The sequence below is a fragment of the Vitis vinifera genome, chromosome 11 (assembly GCF_030704535.1).
Source record: "Vitis vinifera cultivar Pinot Noir 40024 chromosome 11, ASM3070453v1".
In the NCBI taxonomy this organism is placed as follows: domain Eukaryota; kingdom Viridiplantae; phylum Streptophyta; class Magnoliopsida; order Vitales; family Vitaceae; genus Vitis; species Vitis vinifera.
In genome coordinates, this window is record NC_081815.1 from 222399 (window position 1) to 247004 (window position 24606).

At 36.3% G+C, this 24606-nt stretch overlaps 2 protein-coding genes across 3 annotated transcripts in view; one reads left to right on the forward strand and one right to left on the reverse strand.

Annotated features, from left to right (window-relative positions):
* LOC100249070 (brefeldin A-inhibited guanine nucleotide-exchange protein 5) overlaps positions 1–4780 on the forward strand; it is a 69194-nt gene extending 64414 nt beyond the window's left edge. The window contains exons 30-34 of the mRNA XM_010657761.3: positions 2016–2132; positions 2593–2729; positions 2852–3161; positions 4003–4098; positions 4330–4780. Coding sequence (XP_010656063.1) covers positions 2016–2132; positions 2593–2729; positions 2852–3161; positions 4003–4098; positions 4330–4392 — 723 coding nt within the window. The 3' untranslated portion in view covers positions 4393–4780. The remainder of the gene's footprint in view (positions 1–2015; positions 2133–2592; positions 2730–2851; positions 3162–4002; positions 4099–4329) is intronic.
* A 477-nt stretch (positions 4781–5257) lies between these two features.
* LOC100243916 (uncharacterized) overlaps positions 5258–24606 on the reverse strand; it is a 36838-nt gene continuing 17489 nt past the window's right edge. Inside the window, exons 3-11 of one of the 2 annotated variants that reach the window (XM_010657762.3) lie at positions 21849–21929; positions 14532–14645; positions 14260–14451; positions 13474–13952; positions 13019–13118; positions 12545–12604; positions 8476–8568; positions 7854–7973; positions 5258–5958 (exon numbers count right to left, since the gene is read on the reverse strand). In XM_010657762.3, the coding sequence (XP_010656064.1) occupies positions 5611–5958; positions 7854–7973; positions 8476–8568; positions 12545–12604; positions 13019–13118; positions 13474–13952; positions 14260–14451; positions 14532–14645; positions 21849–21929 (1587 nt within the window). In that variant the 3' untranslated portion in view covers positions 5258–5610. The remainder of the gene's footprint in view (positions 5959–7853; positions 7974–8475; positions 8569–12544; positions 12605–13018; positions 13119–13473; positions 13953–14259; positions 14452–14531; positions 14646–21848; positions 21930–24606) is intronic. The other variant, XM_010657763.3, reaches the window with a different exon arrangement.

Sequence of the window (24606 nt, forward strand, 5' to 3'; positions counted from 1 at the left end):
ATTGTGGGGCCCAAATATTACAATCTTAAGTTTTTAGGAAAATTGATTATCTAATATAGTATCAAAACCTCGTTTGATGGGAAGTTGTCTTCAAACCTCTTAGCATGTTTATTTTCTCACTATATTATACCCATGTGTTAGCCCAAAAAGAGGCTACCCTTGAGGGAGGGTGTTGGAGTGCATGATATACATTGTGGGTCTACAAGCTTAAGCTTTTTGGAAAATTGGTTATGCAACAGAACAATGATCATATAATAAAACAATCTTGAAGAGACATCATACATGAAATAGTTTTTGACAAAAACAAATAGAAAAAGGAATCTAAAAGCGTTTGCTTGAGCTGACAAGTTACAAACTAGAAATATCTTCATGATATATTTGACTGAAAATGAAGAGGATGACTAGCATTTTCTTTTTTGTCAAAGGGCAAATAATTTATTGATATGAATTTTTAAATGTAAGCATAGGATGAGGAATCCTTCCAAAAATTTAGAAGAAAGGATGATAAGAAAAATGGGTAAACTGCATAAGTGGCAACATAGCTTTCAAGGATGAAACAAGAACATGTATAAGATAGAGAAACAATGCACAACACAATGTGGTACAAATTCCCTTACAAAAGAAACCTTTACCTAGCTTCTCAGTTAGCTAATTGACCTGCTACACGATTAGTTAAGCACAGAGACCACAACCCGAGTTACTAGCTACATCCAAAATTTGGTGAAGCTGCTTGGCGTACTTAAAAGAAAACACTCTCTGACTTTAGCATCCATGAGATCACAATAGTAGAATCCCATGCCACCCATAAATTGGGTAGATACAAAACCGTAGCCTGCAATAGTCCTTCATTAGAGTTAAAATCTGTCTCAGTGGCCAAGCCCGTTCCTGCTGGTTTCGAGAAGGCTCTCAACACTATAACATGGTGATCCCTAATCACACCTCTAATTCCCAACTGACTTGGGTTGGCAAAAGCATGCGAACCAAGTTTAAGTTAATCGAACCCACTAGATGCGGAATCCAAACAAGAAATCACTCACTGCCTATCCTCTTTGATTGACAAATCAAGTTCCAATCAAGCTATAGAATGCTCTAAGGAGTAACATAAAAATCTATGGAGATAGAGGCCCAGAGAGAGAGAGAGAAATTATCAAGTGCCAAATAGATTCCCAAGTTCCTCCATCCAGCGCAAAAATCCTTGAATTCCTCTCCTTCCAAACTGCTCATAACAAAGTGGATGACTCAATCTTTTAGGTATGTAGAGATATTAGATCTAGAAGGACATTGTGATTTCTTTTAGTTTGAAACAGAGCACTTGGTGAAGGGATGCCTGAACTTGGAGAAGCCAATCCTTAAAAATTATATTCTGGTTAGGTCTGTGTTAGTCTGCTAATTAGATATCCTAACAGAAGAATCTTGAAGAAGCATCATGTTTCAAATAGTTTTTGGGAAGAAAGAAAAGAAAAGGGGAAAACAAAGGGATTCAGAAAGATTTTTCTTGAGTTGAGGTAGAAAATGGAAACGTCTTCAGATACTGATGATAAATAAATTGCCACAGAAATAAATAGATCTGGAAGGATGTTTTTGTTGGTTTCAGTTTGAAACTGAGTAGTGCAGCGAAGGGAGTGTTTGAACTTGGAGAAGCTAATATATATATATATATATATATATGGTAGGTTTATGAAACAGTTATATAATATTTGAAGAATATATTCCAATTAGGTCTGTGTAAGTGTCCTAATTGAACATTTCAAAGTAAGAAAATTGTTTAACTTGTTGAAATGTAGTTTTTTTTCTTGGAAAATTTGCTTGTATTTGTGCCAATAACTGTACTGCAAATATTGGAGTAATGGTCTATAATTGTGAATGATTCTGCCTGCAGTGCCTTCATTTCTTGGTATAGAATACAAATTCAGTTATACTGTACTGAATGCTGTTTCATCTGCTTGTTAAGTGACAGGATTTTTTATTTATTATTATGTTCACTTCTTTTTTTCCTTGATCTAATACCATTATAGTTTCCTGATGCTGTGGAGCCTGATACTAAGGACAAGGAAGAAAATCTACTGTTGGGAACCATTAGGGGCAAATGTGTCACTCAATTATTACTTCTGGGTGCCATTGATAGCATCCAGGTATGAATCTGGTTATTGTTTTTTTTAACATTACTCTTTTCATTGCTCTCAGTTTGATGAATTCCACCTTTTTAGTAATGTCAGATCTGTTCAAAACCAACTTGATGAAATTTTGTACAAACTTGTAAGGCTGGTCCAACAGCTGCAAGGCTGTAGCATCCTTAGATATTTTTCTGTTCTTCTCAATGCCTTCATTAGACCCGCTGGTTTTCAATTTACATCTGTTTCTTTAGAAAGATTTGGTACTGCATCATTTGATTGTTCAGAAGTGCTTTCTCATTAAAATATCCACCATTCCAACAGCTGCAAGGCTGTAGCATATTTGGATATTTTTCTGTTCTTCTAAATGCCTTCATTAGGCTCACTGATTTTCAATTTATCTTTCTGTTGCTCTAGAGGGATTTGGTACTGCACCATTTGATTGTTCAGAATTGCTTTCTCATTAAAATATTTACTGCAGAAGAAATACTGGAGCAAGTTGAACAGATCACAAAAGGTTACCATGATGGAAATCTTATTAGCTGTGTTGGAGTTTGCTGCTTCATATAATTCATATACTAACCTAAGAATGCGCATGCACCATATTCCTGCTGAGAGGTAGTGTATTTCTTTTCAATTTTTTTGTTTTTTTGTTTTTTTTTTAGTAAGTTTTGCATTTGAATCTTTTCCCCCTTGTAACCTTGAACTGCAAGACTGATAGCCATTTCATGATTGGATAGGCCACCTTTGAATCTTCTTCGTCAGGAGTTAGCAGGAACCTGCATATATCTAGACATATTACAGAAGACAACTTCAGGATTGAATAACAAAAAAGAGGAACATCTGGAATCTAATGGTTCTCAGGGTGATTCAAGCTTCACTGAAAATTTTAATGCAGATGAGAAACTTGTAGGAATAGCGGAAGAGAAACTGGTGTCTTTCTGTGGACAGATTCTGAGGGAGGCATCTGACCTCCAGTCTACTGTGGGGGAAACAACTAATATGGATATTCATAGAGTTCTGGAGTTACGTTCTCCGATCATTGTTAAGGTATGAAACATATATGCTGGAGTCTTGCTCTCTGTGATCTATTGCTCAATTTGGAGTGTAACAGCTGAATCATTTAGTTTTTATATACTAACATCAGCCTTATGATGTAAGAGCAACCTTCTTTGATATCTTTTGAAGGTGCAAAATTCATAGTAAATAGTGATGGAATCTGCTTATGGCATTAGAATTTTGGAAAACATTGGTTCAATTTGTCAACCTTCATCTGCCCTTTCAAGAAAAGAAAAAATGGATGTTTTCTTCTGGTCTCTGATCATTGCATTTAACGCAAGATAGGTGGCAGGACCATCTTCTTCACAATCACTCATGGTCACAGTCATTCTTGACTCAACGTCAATTATCTATGAAGGAATATTGGCCTTTAGCTCCTCATAAATGATGCTACTACTTTGTATTTCCATACTTACCAAATGCAACTGCTCCTGTGATTGCATTGGTCATGCTCCGAGTATAAACTGTGCTAGACAACAGACTCGGTCATCCCATGTCACAACAACCAGCCTTCCCCTTGCATTAAAGTCTATTTTCCTTCTACTTAATATTAGTTAGTTCTTACTATTGTGCACTGCGGCTTGCCTCATATATGGTTCAACTTTTAGGCTAAGAGGACAACCAGGTGAAGTAATATTCCTTTGCTTTGGATATAGAACACTAAAAAAATCCTTATCTAATCTTTGGGTGTGATGGTGTTTGACCTCATTTTAATGATCATATTATTATAATATAATTGCTGTTGGTTGACAAATTGTCTTGATCCCTTGTCCTGTTAAATCTATGGATTGCAGTGACAACAGAAATGATTTCTTTAAGTTTTCATCTTCAGGTGCTGAAAAGCATGTCCTTTATGAACAATCAGATTTTCAGAAGACACTTGAGAGAGTTCTATCCCTTGATTACTAAACTTGTATGCTGTGACCAGGTAATCTCCCTCTTCTAAACAACTGTTCTGATTAAAGTATATTATTAATTCATTTGGGGAGCATCTTTACAATATGACAAATCATCATTCCACGTGAATATTTTATTTGAAACTTCCAAATCAGTGCAATGCAGTAATTCCTACTATAAAGTTTTGCCAATACATATTAGTTGCCAGTTGGTGATTAGCAACTCATATTATTGAAATTCTGATCTTTCTGGATCTGTTCAGATGGATGTTCGAGGAGCTCTAGGAGATCTCTTCAGCACACAATTGAATGCTCTCCTGCCATAGCAATGGTTCAGCGAAGCTATCAAATTTGATCTATAAGGGATGATTTTCAGGACCACTGCACACCTGGAAGCTCAACATGTCATTTTACAGCTGATTCTTCAGCAGATTGTCCAGACCTTTAGATTAGAAGTGTATCAATTGCACTTTTTGTTTCATCACTTGTCCTTTTTATGCTTTGACCAGAATCGCATGTTTTTCTTTCTTTTCTGGGTGGTGTTGATGGTTGGGGTGGGAAAAGTGAAAATTAGCATCATTAGTATACATTTTAGTTGCCTGTAGTATATGGGAATAGAGACCTTCCATATCCTTGCACGGCCATGTATACCATGTAGAAACCAATTTTTCTTACTTAAATATATATACAAAGAGAAGTAGCATTTTTTGAAAATTCTCTCATATTTGGTTCAATTAGATAATTGCAGAATGCTTCATAAATTCATCTCATGCTAGCTCTAATTATAAAAATGGCTTATCATGATTTCCACGCCCATCCCGGTCCACATCCTCTCAAAATCACATACAACTACTTGCCATAACATTCACTTGTACCACATTAGAAATCATTTACAAGCAGATTTGAAGTGTGATTGGGAGTGATTCTAGAAAACTTTTTCTAACATTGTTAACTCTTGAATGATGAAATTTTTTTTGAAGTATTAAAAATATTAAAAGTGCTTCCTAGAATCACTATCAATCAGCCACTTAGATGGGTTGGCAGTCTGCTCCACTTTGTTGGAAGTGGGGCCGGATTCTAGGATTGAGCAGGGTTGGAACGGCTCCAGCATCCATGATGCCAGATTCTTTGGATTGGATCTGCCATGTGTTCTAGACTTTGTATTGCACTTGTACCAGTTGCAATGAGTAGTTCCTCCCAGACCATACCTTTCCATTCAAGTTTCCAGACAAGAACTATTTACACAATTTACTGCTGTACAAAATAACTTTTACCAATTATCTCTGCAGCATCCATCATTCAAATAAGCAAAACACGACTGAGCAGCCACAAGGTCATCAGGATCAGTTGTAGTTGTGACAACTTGTCCAGTCTTTAAGCTGATCAGATGTGAGCCCTTTCAGTCGAGGCTTCCTCCCTATGCTCCCCAGTCAATCTTTCTATTCAGCAAAAAAAATAGCTGTTTTATATAAAAATTTAAACCAATTTTTCCAAAGCAATGCTTACTTGCTTTGGAGGGCTGTTGGCAGCTGTTCAATATAAAATCAATCATTCCCGTTGACTCCATGCCTTTTAGGCAAGGTCCTGTCTTCCAATAAGAAGAGATATCGAAATCTTGAATCAAATGATAGAATACTGAAGCTCCGAGCACTAAGGAGCCTCCGCTTGGGATTTGATGAACAATCTCTAACCACTGCAGCTTGTTCTGGGGAGAGGAATTGACAGATCCACTCAGGGAGCAGAGAGTCCTCTACAATACCTTTGGCAAAGCAGTACAAGAACTTTGGCACCAATAGTTTCCCTTTGTTGCTTATTCCGACAGATGCTTGCACATAATCCTTCAATGACTTCTTTAGAGTCTCGTTCACATTTCCAGGCTTGAAGATTCTCACCTGAATTAGAAAACGAAAATAAAAATAAAAATCAAGGTACCACAAGATGATGGAGAACAAGTTTTTCAAGGAAAAGAATTACTTTCCACCAACAAAAGAAGCTACAGATAATTTGTTTATATATATATATATATATATATATATATGTAAACCTTTAATCCAATAGAAGTATATAAGATCACAAATAGCCAAGCAAACAAATACAATAGGCGCATACTTTACCATGTAAGAAATATACAAGTAGCACCAGTAGCCAAAAGAACAAATACAATAGTCATAAAGCTTACTGCCAAGTAGTATACAAGAAGCACCATTAGCCAAAGTAACCTTCACTATTAGTTTAATCTAAAAAAGATAAATTCCCTATTTCCACAAAATCACTCAATCAAACAAGGAGAGATTTGAGAAAAAAAATATATATTAAAAGACACTGATTCTTCGCACACCAACCTATTAAACATTCTCCATTTCACCCTCTCCAAATGCACTAGACAAGCAATGGGGCCATCCTCCATCAAAGCCTCTGTCACAGCCTTTTCTTTCCTCCACAATATTGTCATATTAATAGGCAAAGATACTTTGATAGAATGAGGTAACATCCAAGACACCCTGAACAAGGCAAATGATAAGGACCAGAAATTGTGCACATCCAGAACGAATAAGGACTTCGAATAGTCAATTCATCTATTTGCATGCAAAGGCAGAACCCATTTAACCAAAGATCCCTATTTCATGAGTTGATTGGCAGTAAGGATCTCCCATAATACCTGCTATATTAAGAAGCCAACCTCTTAAGAAGCATTAAATTCTACAGCTCTATAGCTGCTCTCTCCTTCCCCTACAAAGAAGTTGTCTTTCTTAAAGAGCCTTCACACCAACCTCACTCCCACACTCAAATGGTAATAGAATGAATAATTTGTAATTTCAACTCTTAACTACTAATCACAAAATTTTTTAAAAAATCTTAGGCTTGTTTGGGAACTATTCTTGAAAATAATTATCTATTCTTTAGAATAGAAAATAGTTTTCTAACTTAAAAAAATATGTTTGATAATTTTTCAACTAAAAATAATTTTTTGAGAATTTGTTATGGGAATAGGTTATTTTTTGAACAAATTTGATGTGTTTTCAAGTGTTTTTTGTAGAGTATTGTGATAATTAATTAAAAAAATGGAGAATACTTTGGAAAGCTTTGCATTATACGTAATAATTTCATGAAGAATAAGTTGAGAAAACTATCTTACACATTTAAGTTCCAAACTGAATTTTGTTCCTGAAAATAATTAAGAACTCTTTTTAAAAATTGTTCTGAAAAACTGTCTTTTGAGAACCGTTTTTTAAAACATTGTCAAACAAGCCCTTTCTAATGCCCCCTACCACTTCCCTCTTAAGGCCCTGGAAGAAACCCATCTGGGAACCATTAACCAATATAAAATCTGGCTATGAAAATGAAAGTTCTAATCCATCCAATCAAATCCTGAGCAAAGCCATTTTAACTCTACAAGCAATAAATCTTAACTAACATGATCATAAGCCTTATCAATCTCCAACTCACAGACACTCTAGCCCTTTATCAAAGAGTCAATGACTTCATTCACAACAAGAACCATATCCAATATCTACTACATAATTGTGTAGACTCAAGGCACCACCATCTTATGAAGTGTATTATCTACTGTCATACTTGCCTCCTCAAATCTTTGCAGTAAGTTTGCTACAGTATTTTTTCTCATTCTCTGATAGGAAGCTTTTCTGTTATTCTAGTCACATGTTCAATCAACAATGAAACAAAGAAAGTGATCCACCTGATGGGCATGTATTTTGCTAACATGATTCTTTAATAAAGAAATATCTCAATCAGGCAAAATGGAAACAAGCAGCAAAAGAGCCCTTACTGCAGGCGAGGAATGCATCCCACAACTCAGTGCAAAAGTTATGAGAGGCTCTGGATGCTCGATTGAATATTTTTTCTGCTCCTCAGATACCTTGAATTTATGGAGAGCAAGAAGCAAGGCCTGACATTAAATAATGTAAGTAAGATGTTTGTTATACAGCAATACAGATGCAGATTTATCAATATTTGAACAAAATTTAAAAGAAGCTGGCAAAAGTGAATTTGCAAGTTCTGATCACTTTTCACAAGAAACAGAACCAGAATTGATACTTTGGCTTCTCTATTTTGAAAAGAATACAAAAGATTAAGATAAACTTCAAAAAAACATATTAGATGCTTCCCATGAGAATCAAGAGTAATGTTGATCACACTGAACAACAATGATATTGCCATGCTGAACCATCAATCAAGCTCATCCTTCTAATAAGGTTGAAGGCCCAGCTCGTTGGGGAAGGGTCCACACACTTGGTGGCAAATGCCTATATATTTACATAGATCATACCCAATGGAACAGGCTCATCCAACAAAAGATTTACATCAATGAGTCAGCATGGTTTTATCAACTATTATGAGCAAAATCTTTTACTGGAGCAGGGAAGGCCATATTTAAAGAAGGTGCATACTATTTGTGGGCGATGAGCTGGAGGCTTCATCTTCAGAACAATGAACTCAATGTCAACTGCATTGAAAGAGTGCCCTCCTACTGTGTAAGCAGCCTGCATGCCATTGGGATATCACATTTAACATAAACATAAAACATACATACATAGATACCGTTAGAATTTATATTATTTTGTAATGTTATGTTATGAGTTATTTTCTTTATTAATTATCAGGGATATATTCAATCTTGGTTAAAATATAAATAGATACCTGGTTTTCTTCTTCTTTCTTCTTCTTTATTTTTTCTTAATTCTAATTTTACAAAAAAAATGACTTCTAACTTGGTATCAGGGCATCAATCAATCCTAGAGTTTATTGTAGATTGGAAAAAACATTCCCACCCCCGTGCCCAAAATTAAAAAAATAAAATAAAATAAAAAATAAAAACAAAGAAGATTGGATGCACTTTGATACTTCCTTGGGATTGAGGTAGGTTGTTCATTCTTGTCATAAATCTTATTGCCTTAGTGAAAATATGTTAATGATACTTCCATGGGAAGAATGTTTGCTCCTCCAAGAGACCACATGAGAAGACTATGTTTGATTGGTTCCCTCCTAGTAAAGTTAAATTTCGATAGGTGCTCTCTGGATAATCCTGAACAATTAAGTATAAGAGCCATGATTAGAGATCATTGGAGTGCAGTATTGAGGGCTCACCCTAAAGCTTCCAGAATGAGTTCAACTATTGAGGTAGAGATACCAGCATTACTGGAGGGCTTGCTACAGCCCAAAGCTTTGGGTAAATGTAGAGGGAGATTCTGTTGTTAATTTTTAGGTGTCTAATAAGGAGAGAAACTATCTGATCAAATAAATAAATAAATAAATAAGGAGAGAAACTCATGGAAGTTCAATAATTAGCTTCACAAAATTATAGATATTGGTAGTAAGGCGGGATGCTTCTTTTCTTGGGTTCCTTCCCTAGCTATCAAGCTATAGACCAATTACTCAAACAAGGAGCAAAACATGTAGTCTCTTTTGTAAGAGACATTTTTCCTCTCTAAGCGTATTTAATGTGTATGCCTACAGTCTTTGCAGATAAATTTAGTTTTTTGTGGAGTAAGATATCTTTTTTTTTCTTATACGTGTGTGTGTGTGTGTGTTTTCTTACTCTTCTTTCTGAGATTGTTCTTTTAGGTGATTAACCTGTTGGTACGGATACAGATTCTATGGTTAGACTTTATGAAGAACAAGCAGAGTTAGTGATGGTAGATGCTATCAATTTTAGGCGTTCTCTTATTATATTATCTCTTTGCCTATCAGGAAAAAATAAATAAATAATTGATGTTGGATGCTATCAATGTCTTATTGGAAATTAATGTGTTACAGTTACTCATCTAGATATTACTTGTCTTATTTGATTAGCCAGAACATCCAGGTCCTTTGACAATCTCATTTTGAGGTCAGTTGTTGTATTTTGTGTTATCTCAAGGGGGCATCTGAAAACGGCCTAAGCCCTCTTCTTCTGTATTTGTGATTGGTTTTGTGATTGGTCTTACATCTGGCTATTGCACCTCAGTTAAGGGTAATATTGTTACTCAGCACAATAAGAAACAGATTATGGTTACTCATTCTAGTGCTAAGCTTGAGGACAGTACTAATGTTTTTGAGATGTCAAGAGTTTGCAACTCCTAAAGAATTGACCATTAATGTTCACTCCCAATGTACTTTGACAATTTTCATTTCATTCAAGATTTGTTGATGCTAGAATATGTTTTTACACCTTAACTACACTCTGATAACAGTTAAGCAACATTATTAGGAAAACATCGGCTCATAGTACCTCTCATTGAGTATGTTCCAATGTAAACATGTTTAACGCCTATGTTCCAGCTTGAGGGGAGGTGTTAAGAGTTATTGCATTTATTAATCATGGGGGTATTATTGTTTTTGCTTAACAATATAAATATATGAGAAGGCATAAGGAGGTCTAATTAGAAAAACTTAAATATTTTTTTCAGCCAAATATACACTGTGAGCCCATTATCTAATATTTTAAGTTTTTGGGTTAAATTAATAGCTCAACATGAGTCTTGAGTTCAAGTCCCACTCGAGTCTCTTCATCTATTTATTCTCCATCCATTTATCTATACTCTATGATCCATGATTAACCTCTCCACATTCTGGTACAGAGTTACATATGAAGGGAGGTATTAGCACAATATATATTGTAGGCTCGTTACCTAATAATTTAAACTTTTGGGTTAAATTGGTAGCATAATAATTTCTATATTTTCTGATTTGCCAAATTTGCCGATTTATTTTATGTCTATTTTCCAGTTGCCTAGGGTGGTTAGAATCAAATTGGAGAAGATCCAAATGGACTTTTTGTGGGGTGGTGGGGCTCTTGAGCAAAAACCGCACTTAGTAAGATGGCCAATTGTGTGTTTAGACAAAAGAAGCGGAGGGTTGGGAGTTAAGAGTCTTGGGGCTTTCAATAGGGCTCTCCTTGGCAAATGGGTTTGGCGCTTTGCAAATGAAAGAAAGGCACTTTGGAACCAAGTAATTAGAGGAAAATACGGGGAGAGGAGGGTGGAGATCTTGTGAAACTAGGGAGGCCTACGGAGTTGGGTTGTGGAAGGCAATAAGTAAAATGGGACATCTAGTAACCCCTTCTTTTGGTTTTGTAGTGGGTGATGGTGAGAAGGTGAAGTTTTGGAAAGACAAGTGGTGTGAAACCATCCCTTTGTGCGAGGCTTTTCCTTCTTTATTTGCTTTAGCTTCGAACAAAGAGGCTTGGGTAAATGAAGTGTGGACAGCCGAGGGGGAAAGGGGGGGAAGTTGGAACCCTTGTTTCAATAGACCTTTCAACGATTGGGAGTTGGAAGAAGTGGAAAGGCTGTTTTTTTGCTTGGAGGGGAAGAAGGTTAGGGTGGATGAGGATAGGGTGAAGTGGATGGAATCAAAGGATGGGGTTTTCTCGGTAAAATCTTTGTATAGGACCATGCAGCCGGGGTCTCTTGCTTTTTTCCCTTCGAAGATTATATGGAACTCTTGTGTGCAGCCCAAACTGAGCCTTTTTTGCGTGGGAGGCTTCTTGGGGGAGAGTTCTAACCTTGGATCGTCTGCAAAAGAGAGGTTGGGTTATGGCAAATAGATGTTTTTTATGCCATAAGTGTGAGGAGTCAATTGACCACCTTCTCATTCATTGTGAAAATACAAGGGAAGTGTGGATGTTGTTCCTTTCTTTTTTTGGAGTTTCGTGGGTTTTTCCTCTTTCGGTCAAGGAAACCCTTTTAGGATGGAGGGGCTCTTTTGTGGAAAAGAAGAGGAAGGTGGCATGGCAATTGGGACCATTATGCTTGTTTTGGGTTATGTGGAAGGCTAGAAATTCAATTGCTTTTGAGGATTGCGGGCTGTCCATTCAAAGGCTGAAAGTATCTTTTATGTATTTATTGTGGTCGGAAACCAAATTGTGGATAAAAGATAGTCCTTCGACCTTAATAGATTTTATAGAGTGGGTGTGTATGCATTAAGGGAGAGGATTTTTTTTGTTTTTTCCCTTGTTGTATGGGCCCTTTTGTAAGGGGGTAAGTCCCTTTATACTGTAATTCGGTAAGTCGCTATTTTAGCGCCTCTTTGCAATACAATTATATACTTATTGATAAATAAAAAATAAAAAATTTCTATATTTTCTTTTTCTTCTTCTCAATCTCAACCCTGATCTCACAAGTTTTCTGCTTGAGACACACACATAAAAGAAACTTATAAAAATTTATGACCATAGTAGCATCATTCTGTGGGCAGAAGACAGAACAGGCACATAATCCAAAGGCGAGCCAGAAAAAACTGAGACAGAGATAGAGAGCAATATGGTGAAGAATTTTTTCCTTTTTTTTTTTATAGGAAACAGCAATGAATTATATTGAAATAGAAATTAAGAAATACAATAGAAGGATGAGGAATCCTCCCACAAACAAAAGCTAAACATATTGAATACCAAAAGCAAAAGGCTATTTAGAATTAAAAAAAGCAAATAGAGACATACGCTAAATAAGGACAATAATAAGGAGAAGAATTACAAGATCAAACCTTCTGCATTAAGGAAAATAATTTGATATCACTTGTTGGAACTCCATACGCTAAATAAGCCTGAGAAAATAGAGACATAAAAGGCAAAGAAGTAAAAATAATTAGAGTTGCGAAACACAATTAAGTGTTAGAATTGCAGATAGATCAGACTTAATTAAAAGCTAATATCCATCAAGCAAATTGGCATGCAGATACAAAGAAATTGAGGAATAATATGCCAAGGCCTCCACTGCTTTCTACCCAGAAAATATATTCAACTATTGCTTACAAACTCGAAAATGGCTCACTCAACTCAATACTTAGATATATACCAGTTTGTTCTAAACACAAAATCTTCTAGATGTTCCACCATCAACAGCTTAACCATTACCCATTTAAAAATAAATAAATAAATAAATAAATCTATCAACAGCTTAACCACACATGAGCAAAAAAAATGCCATTTAGGAGGATAGAAGTTTGAATAAGACTTACATGCATAATCAAGGCATTATACAAATTGATCCAAAAAGCCATCCTCTCAATGCAGCTCATACAGGACAGGTTCACTCTAGCTAACTGCTCAACAAGCAACCTGTATAGAAAACAAACCAGAAGAATAAAACCAATAACAGGTAAGGCCTCTTAACTGACGCAATTTTATATAAATTTCTCAGTTAGAATTGACTTGATATACTGAATTCTAGATGCTAGGCTCACTAACAATTCTAAAAATGTCCTTTATTAACATGATTCAAGCTCAGTTTTCTCAAAACATGCTGTGAGAACAACTTGTATTTCTCTATTTAACCAATCAGGTTTTGCAGCAACCTAATCAAAGCAGGAATCAAAAGACAGATCCATAAGTAAATAAAATCCCACTGCAAGCAAGAAACTAAGAACCAGGAATTTAGATTTTTAGTCTCAAAATAGAGATCTAAGTAGTAAACCTAAATCTTTTGAAAGCTCCAGCAGCATACTCAAGCTGTTTCTTTCCAACTGACATCCAAGAGACTTCAGCTGCCATGCTGTAGGTTCCTATACTTCTTGTCCAATCCACCTTTCCAGGAATGCTATAAGGATCAAACATGCCATCTCTTGCAAAGATTTCAGAAACATTATGCAAATCAACTGAGGGACTCCTTACTAGAGAAGCCAATATGGATGAGTCAGAGAAAGATGCTAAAGAAGAATAGGATAGGTGACCTCGAGGTGAAGCCACACCCTCAGAGGAAGAAAGCTTTGACGAATCTGCTAAAAAGAGGAATATGTCTCTCATGCACTGCACCATTTCTTCTGACAGTTGATTAGGATGATGCCAAAGATTCTCCACAAAATAATCATTACTTGGATCTTCATTCACATCTAACCATAGAGGCAGATCATCCATTTCTCCATCCTCTCCGTCTCCACCATGTGGTTCAATTATCTGCAACAAAAAGTTCAGTATTAACTTTCTTTTCATTTCTCTTTTATCTTTTAACTTTTTGAAAGACAGATAGGACTGCAGAACCTCAAACAGTACACTAGTAGTATGTACTCTAGATCTAGTGTTTAGTAAAAAAAAACTTATTCAAAAGTCTCCGCTCGATCAAACTCAAGATATAACAGCATAATCCAGGTAGAAGGCTAGATCAAGTATAAATCAAAAGAGTAGAACAAATTTTCAGTTGTTCAGTTAAAAACTCAAGAACCAGTAAAGAATCTTTTAAAATTTGGAAAATATAAGAGAATACCATCTTTGTTGAATGTGCAGGACAACAGTGAAGCCCTGATGAAACAGAATGGGGAAAATGCCTTAAATGATATTCAGAAAGTCGGCGCTCATTCCTCTCCTGAGTAAGCTGATAATTCAAGGCAACCAATTTTTGTTCAAGCTTTGATACCGTGATCTCCAGAACAGCTATGCTATCCAAAAGCTCTTGGGCCTGCAATCCACATTGGAAAAACTAAATATGACAACACAAAGAAGTTTAAAAGAATAAAAACCAAATATAGAGAAAGTAACCTTAGCTGGAAGCTGGAAAGAGTCAGAAAAGGGTGATGAAGAGTGTTCAGCTGCACTTGCTAGTGCCAAGTTCAAGTCAATCTCTTCTTGTAACTGTTTTTGTAACTCCTTAACCTGTATAATCCAAGTGGTAGTATACAGAAGAATTTATCATAAGTTGGATTGTTTTCATAAATCTGGTGGGAATCATAGGCAACAGACGGGCATGCAATGAGCATCTGATTATCGGCCCCTATAGAACAAGTGAACAGCTAATCAGATGAGAACCTTCTACACACCAATTCAAGAAAACCAACTGTCAAGATTCCTAGGGTAATCAAATTTAGTTGCTTCATTAACTGTTAGATTTTTAGGTGGGGGCTTACTTCAAAAATCTAAAATTGAGCACCAATTCATTAACCACACATCAGGCCAACAGCCAGAATATAAATCAAGAAGAACACCTTATATCTAAGCCTGATGATTATGAGGAGGTATCTAATCCCTGGTCCATATCATAGTTTTTATACACTTATAAGCACTGCAACAGCATGCCAGAGTCACTATAAATCTCCTCCAGTTCCATCATCTTCTTTTCCATGGTACCCTCTCATTTGTAGTACCTTCTCAAGCTTGCTTGGCTACTCCTTGCCTTCCCTTGTAACACCAGCATCAATTCACCTCAGGCTATAGAAGCACCAAGGGATTTTCTGTGGGATAGAGGGGAAGCAGGTAGTATGTCACATCTGGTGAACTGGGCGACTGTATGTACCTCAATAGAAGCAGGTAGGCTGGGTAAAAAACTTAATGGTTCTTAATAATTTTTTTAATAGGCTATCAGAAACTTTATGGTTCTTAATAATGCTTTGCTTAACATGCGGCAACAGGTATTTGTGAGGGATAAATTGGAGAATAATAGAGAAATAGTTCAGCAGATAAAATGAATTTTGGTAAAGGGTAGAATTTTGGTTGAAGGTACAGTCAATAATTGTCTCATTGAAACATGATACATGGAGCATGTATTTTGTAAATTGGAATAAGCGTATCAGAAACTTTATGGTTCTTAATAATGCTTTGCTTAATATGTGGCTACGGGTATTTGTGAGGGATAAATTGGAGAAAAGTTGTGGTAGATAAGAGTTCAGTTTGTATATTGGAATAAGCGTTGTTCCTCTATACACTTGCTAGATTTTGAAAGGTAGAAATTGTGAAGTGTCTAAATGGTTTGAATTTATGGAGATCTACTAAAAGGCAAACAAGCAGTGTTTGAATCCCTATGTCATTACATTCCATTTAGGATTAGGAATAGGCATAATCAGACCTGAAAGTCAAACGGACTTAATCTCCGTGACTTGGAGCACAATGGGACCATGGCACATGAGAGAGTTGTGGCATGGAGTAAGAATTCAAAAGATCAAGCTGAAAAATAATTGCAGAGAAAAGTATTATTTTCATTGCTCAGAAAAAAAAAAAAAAAGTGTATATATACAAGTGTACATTCGGTAAAGAAAGGCAGAAAATATAGGAAACCTATAGAATCTCTAGAAATCAAGAAACTGAAATTAAAATCTCCTAAAATACAAAGTTTGACTTCTAAACTAATTCAAATCTTCAACTCTTAAAGATTTGCCAATACTCCCCCTCAAGCTAGTTCAAAGATGTATAACATGTCCAGCTTGTCAATTAAGGGAGAATAGGTGTTAGAAGGTAAGCCCTTAGTGAACACATCTGCTAGTTGTAACTTGGAGGCTATGAACGGTGTGCAGATCACTCCATCAATCTTCTCCTTGATGAAGTGTCAGTCAATCTTAATGTGCTTTGTCCTGTCATGTTGTACTGGATTATGTGCAATACTTATTGTTGCCTTGTTGTCATAGTACAATCTCATAGGTTCATCCACTTTTACATGTAGTTCTTTCAGAAGAATGTCGAGCCACATTAGCTCACAAATCCTAAGAGCCATAGCCCTAAATTCTGCTTCAACACCAGAGCGAGAGACCACTGTTGTTTTTTACTTCTCCATGTAACCAAATTTCCAGCAACTAGAGTGCAATAGTCTGATGTAGAACGCACGTCTGTGAGTGAGCCACCCCAACCTGCATTGATATAGGCTTCAACACGATAATGGTCATGTTTCTCAAATAGAAGACCTTTGCCTAGAGTATATTTCAAGTACCTGAGAATGTGAGTCACTACTTCCATTTGATAGTTCATTGGAGTGTGCATGAATTGACTAACAAGGCCAACGACATAAACTATGTCAAGTTGAGTATAAGACAAATAAATCAGTTTTCCCACCAATCGTTGATATTGTCCCTTGTCTATAGGTGTTCTTGAGGGGTCAACGCCCAACTTATGATAAGGATTGATGGGTGTAGTTTCAAGTTTGCATCCCAACATTCCAACCTCGTTTAAGAGGTCGAGGATGTCTTTTTGTTGTGACACATAGATACCTTTCTTTGACCTTAACCACCTCAATGCCAAGGAAATACCTCAAACTGCCCAAGTCTTTGATCTCTAATTCTTTGGCAAGCTTCAACTTGATCATTTTTATCTCCTCAACATTTTTTTTCATAGGTAAATGAAAATAGTAATTAAAGCACCAAAAAGAGCATATCAAAGTACACGTGATGTATACAATAGCCACCAAAAAGCGCCAAAAAGGACAGGGAAAACAAAAAATTACTCTCTCCCTCAATCCGAACCCAACCAATCAATAAAATCAACTAAGGATAGAGATGTTTTTCCTATAAGCAAATTGGTCCAAGATAACAAGTTGCACAAAAATGAGAATTTCAGCTTTTGAACAAAGAGCTCCACGTTCTCGAAAGGTCTTCTATCTTTCTCTTTCCATATTGTCTGAAAAAAAAACATAAAGGTGCTACTCTCCAAACTTTTGTCCACTTTCTTCCATCAAAAGAGTCGTATCACTCTAAAAGAGTCTCTCTACTTGTAAAACGAATCACCTGATACACCCCAAACAAAGAGAACAAGAGCTCCCATAATGACCTTGCCTTTCCACAATGTAAAAGGATGTGATCAATTGACTCTTCATAAATAACAAAGAAAACATCTATTGGCTAAAGACCAACCCCTCCTTTCAAGTTGGTCTAAAGTCAAAACTTTCTCCCACGTTGCCTCCTAAGCAAAAAAGCTTACCTTAGAAGGAACCCATGGATTCCACACAACACTTGTTGGGAACAACTCTACACTTCCTACCTCAAAGATAGAGTAAAGGGACTTAACAAGAGAGGGATCTACTCTTTGTTTCCATCCAACGCACCTTGTCCTCCCTTTCCACAACAACCAACTTATCTTGAAACCTTGACAAAAAGCACTCCACAATCTCAATCTCCCAATCATTGAGAAGCCTAGAGAAGTTAGGAATCCAAACACCCCCTCACTAGAGTGCATCCACAAGTCTGCCAATCAAGCCTCTTTGGAGCTAGCTAGGGCAAATAAGGAGGGGGAAAAAACACATAAAGGTTCATTAGCACACCATTTGTCTTTCCAAAACTTAACCCTCCTCTCATTGCCCACCATGAAGGATATATAACAAAAGACTAACTCCCACAAACTCCTTATAGCCTTCCATAACCCAACACCATAGCTACTCCTCACTTCCTTTGAGCACCAACCCCTTTCCATTTCCCCATATTTACCATTAATAATCTTTCTCCAGAAAACATCCCTCCATATTTACCACAAACAATCTTTTTCCAAAAGACATCCATTTCTATAGCAAATCGCCAATTCCAATTACAAAGGCCTTATTTAGTGAGTGAAGGCATCTAACTCCTAGATCCCCCTTTCCCTTGTCTAAACCAATAGTAGTCCATTTCACTAAATGAGGATTACTCTCTAAAGTCCCACATCCTTCACTAAATCACATCTATTATTTCTCAACGGGTATGGAACACGATGACTCTTTGCAAATTCACAAATTTCACACTCAAGAAAAGACAAATAAAAACTCTTAAACAAATCCAACGTACATTATTCTTAAAGAAGCAAAACTTAAATGTCTTAATCTTTCATGCTACAACCTAATCTCATGTTCTCTGGTTAGACCTCCTTCTACTTGGTATGCTCAACTCTCCCATTCTTGCGAAATCGGGTGGTACAGGCCTTCTCTTTCCTCGGCACTGTCAATCATCTTTGCCATAGTAAGATCCTAAAAAAACACTCCAATTCGAGGAAAACGTCACTGAACAGTTTTAAGACTTCGTAAGCTTGCTAATGGACAACAAATTCACTTACATCTCAAGAACATGTAAAACAAAGTCAAGAGTAATGTCTTTATTAATGGCTACACTCTCTTTTCCATGCACTAGTATATTCGAGCCATTTTCCACGAGAACCTTCTGTTTTCCAGAGCAAGGGATATATGAGTTAAAAGAGTTTTGACTCTTGAGTCAGATGATCACTTGCTTTGGAGTCAACAATCCAAGGAACATTCTTTAGAACTGATGTCATGCACATAATAGGTTTGGTTATACATGATTATGCAAAGGCACAAGAGGCTGACAAGGTTGACAAAGTTGACGAAGGAACCTCAATTTTTCCCGACAGTTTATAGAAAAGCTCCAATTGATATTTCGTGAAGGGCAAGTTTTCGGTGGCAGCTGCAACGAGTTTGGAAGATTGAGCACCAGTTGAGTCAGTATGGAAGCCTTTCCCCGTCTTGGACTGGTTTTTCCCTTCTGATTCTTCTTATCCATGTGAGGCAGTAATCTGTTTATTCTCCAGCACATTTCTCTAGTATGATTATCCTTGTTGCAAAAGTCACACCAACAATCATTCTTCTTGTTTCCTATGGTATTTTCATGAGAAGCTTTGAGTGATAACTGATCTGGCTCATTATTGGATCTCAACATCATGGCCCGTCTACTCTCTTCATCTCGTATGACGGAGAATACCTCATGCAAATCTGGAACTACATCCTTGCCTAGCAACCTATTTTGGACCTCATCATACTCAGGTCTTAATCCAGCCAAGAAATCAAAGATTCTTTCTCGTTCAAGAATCTCTATGAGCTTTGAAGCATGTCTTGGCAATTCCATCTCCCAATGTTGGAGAACATCCAATTCTTCCCACAAAAATTACAATATATTAAAGCACAAGAGATTGTTTAGATTTCTTTGTTTGGTCTCGTGAATTGTGCACTTCGGTTCAAAAAATTGTATAGCATTCCCCTTCTTTGAATAAGTCTTCACCATGGCATCTCAGATATCCTTGGCTATAAACAAAAATAAGAATGGCTTTCCTATCTCAGGTTGCATAGAATTAAGAAGCTAAGACATGATCACGGAGTTCTTAGAGTCCCATGATTCAAAAAGAGGATCAGTGGTCTTGGGAGCCTTAATTGTTCCTAAAATGTAGCCTATCTTCTTCTTACTCCAAAGAAATAGCTTCACAGAATGAGACCACTCCAGGAAATTTTTTCCATTCAATTTCTCTGTAGTGATCTAAAGTGTCAAGTTGTCAAGGCTTCCATTCAATATGTTCAAGTTTGAAGAAATCTCAAATGATGTTGTCCTAGATCCTTCCGACATTTTTCAGAGAAGAGAGAACACGAAGATAAAGAAGATGAAAGCAAAGAGAGAGAAAAAAAAAATCTCAGTCAAATACTAAGATCTTGACAAACAGACATTGAACCCAGAAAAAAATTCTCTAACCAAATGCCGAGAATAAAATAGGTACAAACGTCTCTAGATAAGAAAAAAAGCGCCCCAGTTCAACAGCTCTGATACCATGAAAAAGAATTGTAGAGAAAAGTATTATTTTTATTACCCAGAAAAAAAAATGTATATATACAAGTGCACATTCGGTAAAGAAAGGCAGAAAAAATAGGAAACCTATAGAATCTCTAGAAATCAAGAAACTGAATTGAAAATCTCTTAAAATACAAAGTTTGACTTCTAAACTAATTCAAATCTTTAACTCCTAAAGATCCGCCAATACAAGCACTATGGACCTAGGATTGTAGACAGTGGATGCTTATTTCTTATTCCTTTACTTGAAACTTAAATTTCTAAGGGATGTAATTTAGATAAGTTTCCACATGAAGTGCATTTGGCGAATGCATTAAATGCGAATATTTCATATATCAAATGTGAATATGAAATTGTCTCAAACTCCTATTTGGTATATATTCCTTTTGATAAAAGAATAATATACAGAATAATTTCATATATTATTTTCTTTTAAAGGCAAATAGTGTGTGTGTACATATATATATATATATATAACACATGATGTATACATTTGCCGCCAAAGAAAGCATCCTTGAAGAGGAGAGAATAACAAAAAACAAGTTCTCTCCCCTTACTTTGAGCTAAGCCAATCAGCAAATACTATTTTTTTTTTTTTTTTATGTATGATAACTGAGGAACCTTTCATGGCCAAGCCCTTAAGACTCTCCATGGGGATCCAAACCTCGGGGTATTGACCGCATAGCAACAACCAGCACTAGGTAAATTTAGGGCATCATCAGTGGCAGGATTCGAACCCAAGACCATGTGTCACTTATTGGGACCACACTTCCCAGTGTTCACCCTGACCAACTGGGCCACGTTGGCGGTATCAGCAAATTCTATTATTGTCAAACATTGATTAATCAATATAAGTCAAAGTTGAATGATCCTTATTCCTTGGACATTGAATGTTTCTAGAATTTACAGTTCAGTAAGATGAAATTCAGTTAGATTTAGAGGACAAAGGTACAAAACTGGATCTCTTTTGCATGTACTTTAAAGGGACCAAATTACCTAAATGCTCCCTACTTATTATGCCTATCATACCCCACTATCTTCACCAGAATTGAAATTTAATTTCCTTGGCCCAGAAATTTTGTTAAAAGACACCCTAATGAAAGCCTAGGAACAGAGATGATCACAAATGGTGACTGAAACAAAGCAATCTGGTGATGATGGGTGAGGTTGGATTAAAGCTCCATCAAAACCAGAATTAGATCATGTCACTACCTAAGTCATGAAATCTCACTAAAAAAGCTCAAGATAGGAAAAATAACTACCAACAGACATGCATATGCAATGTAAAGACTGCCTGAGTTGCTCTGTGTATACTACTTGTATACTAGGGTTAAACCCCTTTTGGTTCTTTAATTTACAATTTCATTACTTATCAAGAAAAAGCAAAATCCATGTAAAGCATGAAGTTTTGGAAAAGGCCATGTTTCAAATAAACATAAATTGCTGCAAGCCATGACACAGCAAATGCAAGCAATTTTTAATTTACAATTTTGATTAGATAACATATCCACAGAGTTCATGTAAATACTTTAATGAAAAAAATAGAGATTTCAAATCCACTTACATCCTGCTCAAGTTGGAATTTGTAAAGGCATGTTCTTCCCCTGCTCTCCTGACTGCTTTCTCTTTCCCAAGGCTTTCTGTCCTGAAGGCAGCATAGTTTCCAAATCTAAGAATTCTATAGCAAAATACAGGGAGGGGATAACGTGGAAGGGGATATAAGAGACAGAAAACTAAAATATGAATGCTGCTGTTGGTTCAGTTCCAGTTATGCTTAACCCAATAAAGTTACTATCTATAGTGAATGCAAGAACCAATACATTGGCACCAATGGAATATCAACCATCCAACCATACAGAAATATCAATATAGGAAAAATTGCGAAAGAAATGACAAAAATTGCATTCAAAACATAAAAAAAAAACTTTGAAATGAAATTTTAATACAAAGAATTATGCTTCTTATGAGGTCAAAATATTATTAAAAGAATGCATACATGACAAGAGTATGATGAATAGGGTATAAATTACATGCAGTAGCAAGCATATATAGACTGTATATTGATAAAAATATATTTTAAAAAAAAGTAAAATAAAATAACAAGTAATTTATTTCAACGCTTGGTTAAAGTGGTTAATTTTTGGCCCTTACAAGTCTGGGAAGGCAGGGTTAGATATCAAAAACCTATTGTTGCTGAATCAAAGCTGCTAGGTAAGTCATCGTAGAGTCTTATTGTTGAACAGGGCAATCCATGTAGGAGGGTTATATTAGACAAGTTCAGAGAAGAGGAAGGTGGTTACTGCTCTATGCAGGGGAGGAAGACTTATGGATTGAAGCTACAGAAAGTCTATAGGACCAACAAGGAAGCTTTCCATTCTTTTTCAGGAATTTAGTAGGCAATGGTTTTAGGATTAAGTTTTAGTATGATGTTTATGAAGAGCTCACAGAAAACTTCTTGAAGTCTTATGTTCCTTGTTGTGGACAAAAAGATTGAAGGATTGAAAAATGGAGCAGGAGAGAAAAATTTTGTCCAATCAAGTGAAAGACATTTGAAATAAGGGAAGAAGATGGCAATCGATGAATGCATTTGACATGAACAGAATGGGGTAGGGCTGCCTTATCACTCTATGATTTGAACAAGAGAAACTAGCATGGTTGAAGTAAGCTTGGTAAGAAAGCTAAGGGTATAGCAAGAACCCTTGTCTTTTAAGTGCATAAAAGTCATAGAAATATTTTTTGATTGGAAACGACACAGAGATATATTGATAGATAAAAAGAAGTACAAAAAGAAGGATGAGAAATCCTCCCGCCAAAGAAAACTAAACTACAGGAAGTTACACTGTAAAACAAGCTAACTCTCTATAATGGACCATTCCTTATGGAGTACACACCGCTAACCAATCAAGTTGTAACACATTAAGGGGAGTCCCCTTAAAAACCTTGGAACAGAAAGCCCAAAGAGAAGCAAGGAAAACAATAGAGTCCCAAAGATACTCTAAATTCCTTACTTTATCCTCAAAAATCCTCGCGTTTCTTTCCCACCACACAACCCGAATTAGAGTAATAAATCATCATTCCCAAAGAAGAGGCTACACTGCTAGACTAACATGGGTTTGTTTCTTTCCTTTGGATTCTGTAGTTCCATGAAGAAGAAAGATGTTAATATGGATGGTCAAAATACAAGGATGGGAGCAGGTCATATGGCATCAGCACAAGACCATCCAAGATAACTGCTCTATATGGATAGCTGACAAAATCAACATGCAGATGAAGGGGTTTGTGGCGATGCATGAGGTATCACCATACAAGGTTTTATCTTTGCGGAGTCAACAGAGTTGGTAAAAACCTTTAGTGTTGGAGAATCTCAGAACCATGAAGAGAAAAAGTTCACATTTCAACATCGGTCCCCACCACAAACACCTCCAGAAATTATGATTCCAAGGAGACTGAATTAAAATTAGAGCTAATAAATGCAAGGTAGCATGGCCTAAGATTATTCCCAAGGTGCTATACCAGCTTATAAGATTATTTCTCGAGTGCTATACCAAGGAGTTTTGCAAATGCTGCAAAGAGGCAATCTCATCCTTGCAAGGAGCCCTTTTTTTTTTTTTGATAGGTAATAAAAGGGCTTGCATTAGAAACGCCTAAAAGCGGCAAAAATAGTATACACAAAGTATACAAACAACGCCCCAAAATAGCTAGGTAGTAAGAAGACAAAAAAATTGTTAATATGTGTGGAGCCTAGTTATTATCCCAATAGTAAGGGTATTTTAAGTTGGGGTATTTTGGGGATTTTACACATGTGATTTGGAAACCCTATATAAATTATGTTTAGGGTACTCAACTTTGAGAGTTTTTTTCTTTTTTTTTTTTTGGTATTGACAGAGACAAAAAAACCCAAAGAGAAAAACCTAGAGGGTGAGGCGTTTTGGGATTCTCTTGTATTCTCTTTTCATCATAGTGAAAATCTACAGCGACTACAAGTAGACATAACTCTCACAGTGAGAGTGAACCATTATTTTATTTTTTTGATAAGTAAAAGAATTTCATTAAAAAGGCGCTAAAATAGCGACTCAAAGTATACAAACCTGTACACCCGCCATCAAAGGCCAAAGGACAAAAAGAAAACCGATTACCACAGCCTACTTAGACCCCAACCAATCAATAAAGTTAGCTATAGAAAGAGGACAATCGTCTATGAACAATTTAGCCTCAGCCCACAAGGTAAGAATAAGAGATTGTTTCAATCTCTGAATTGACAACGATTCATCCTTGAAAGTCAATCTATTCCTCTCCTTCCAAACCGTCCAAAAAATGTGAAG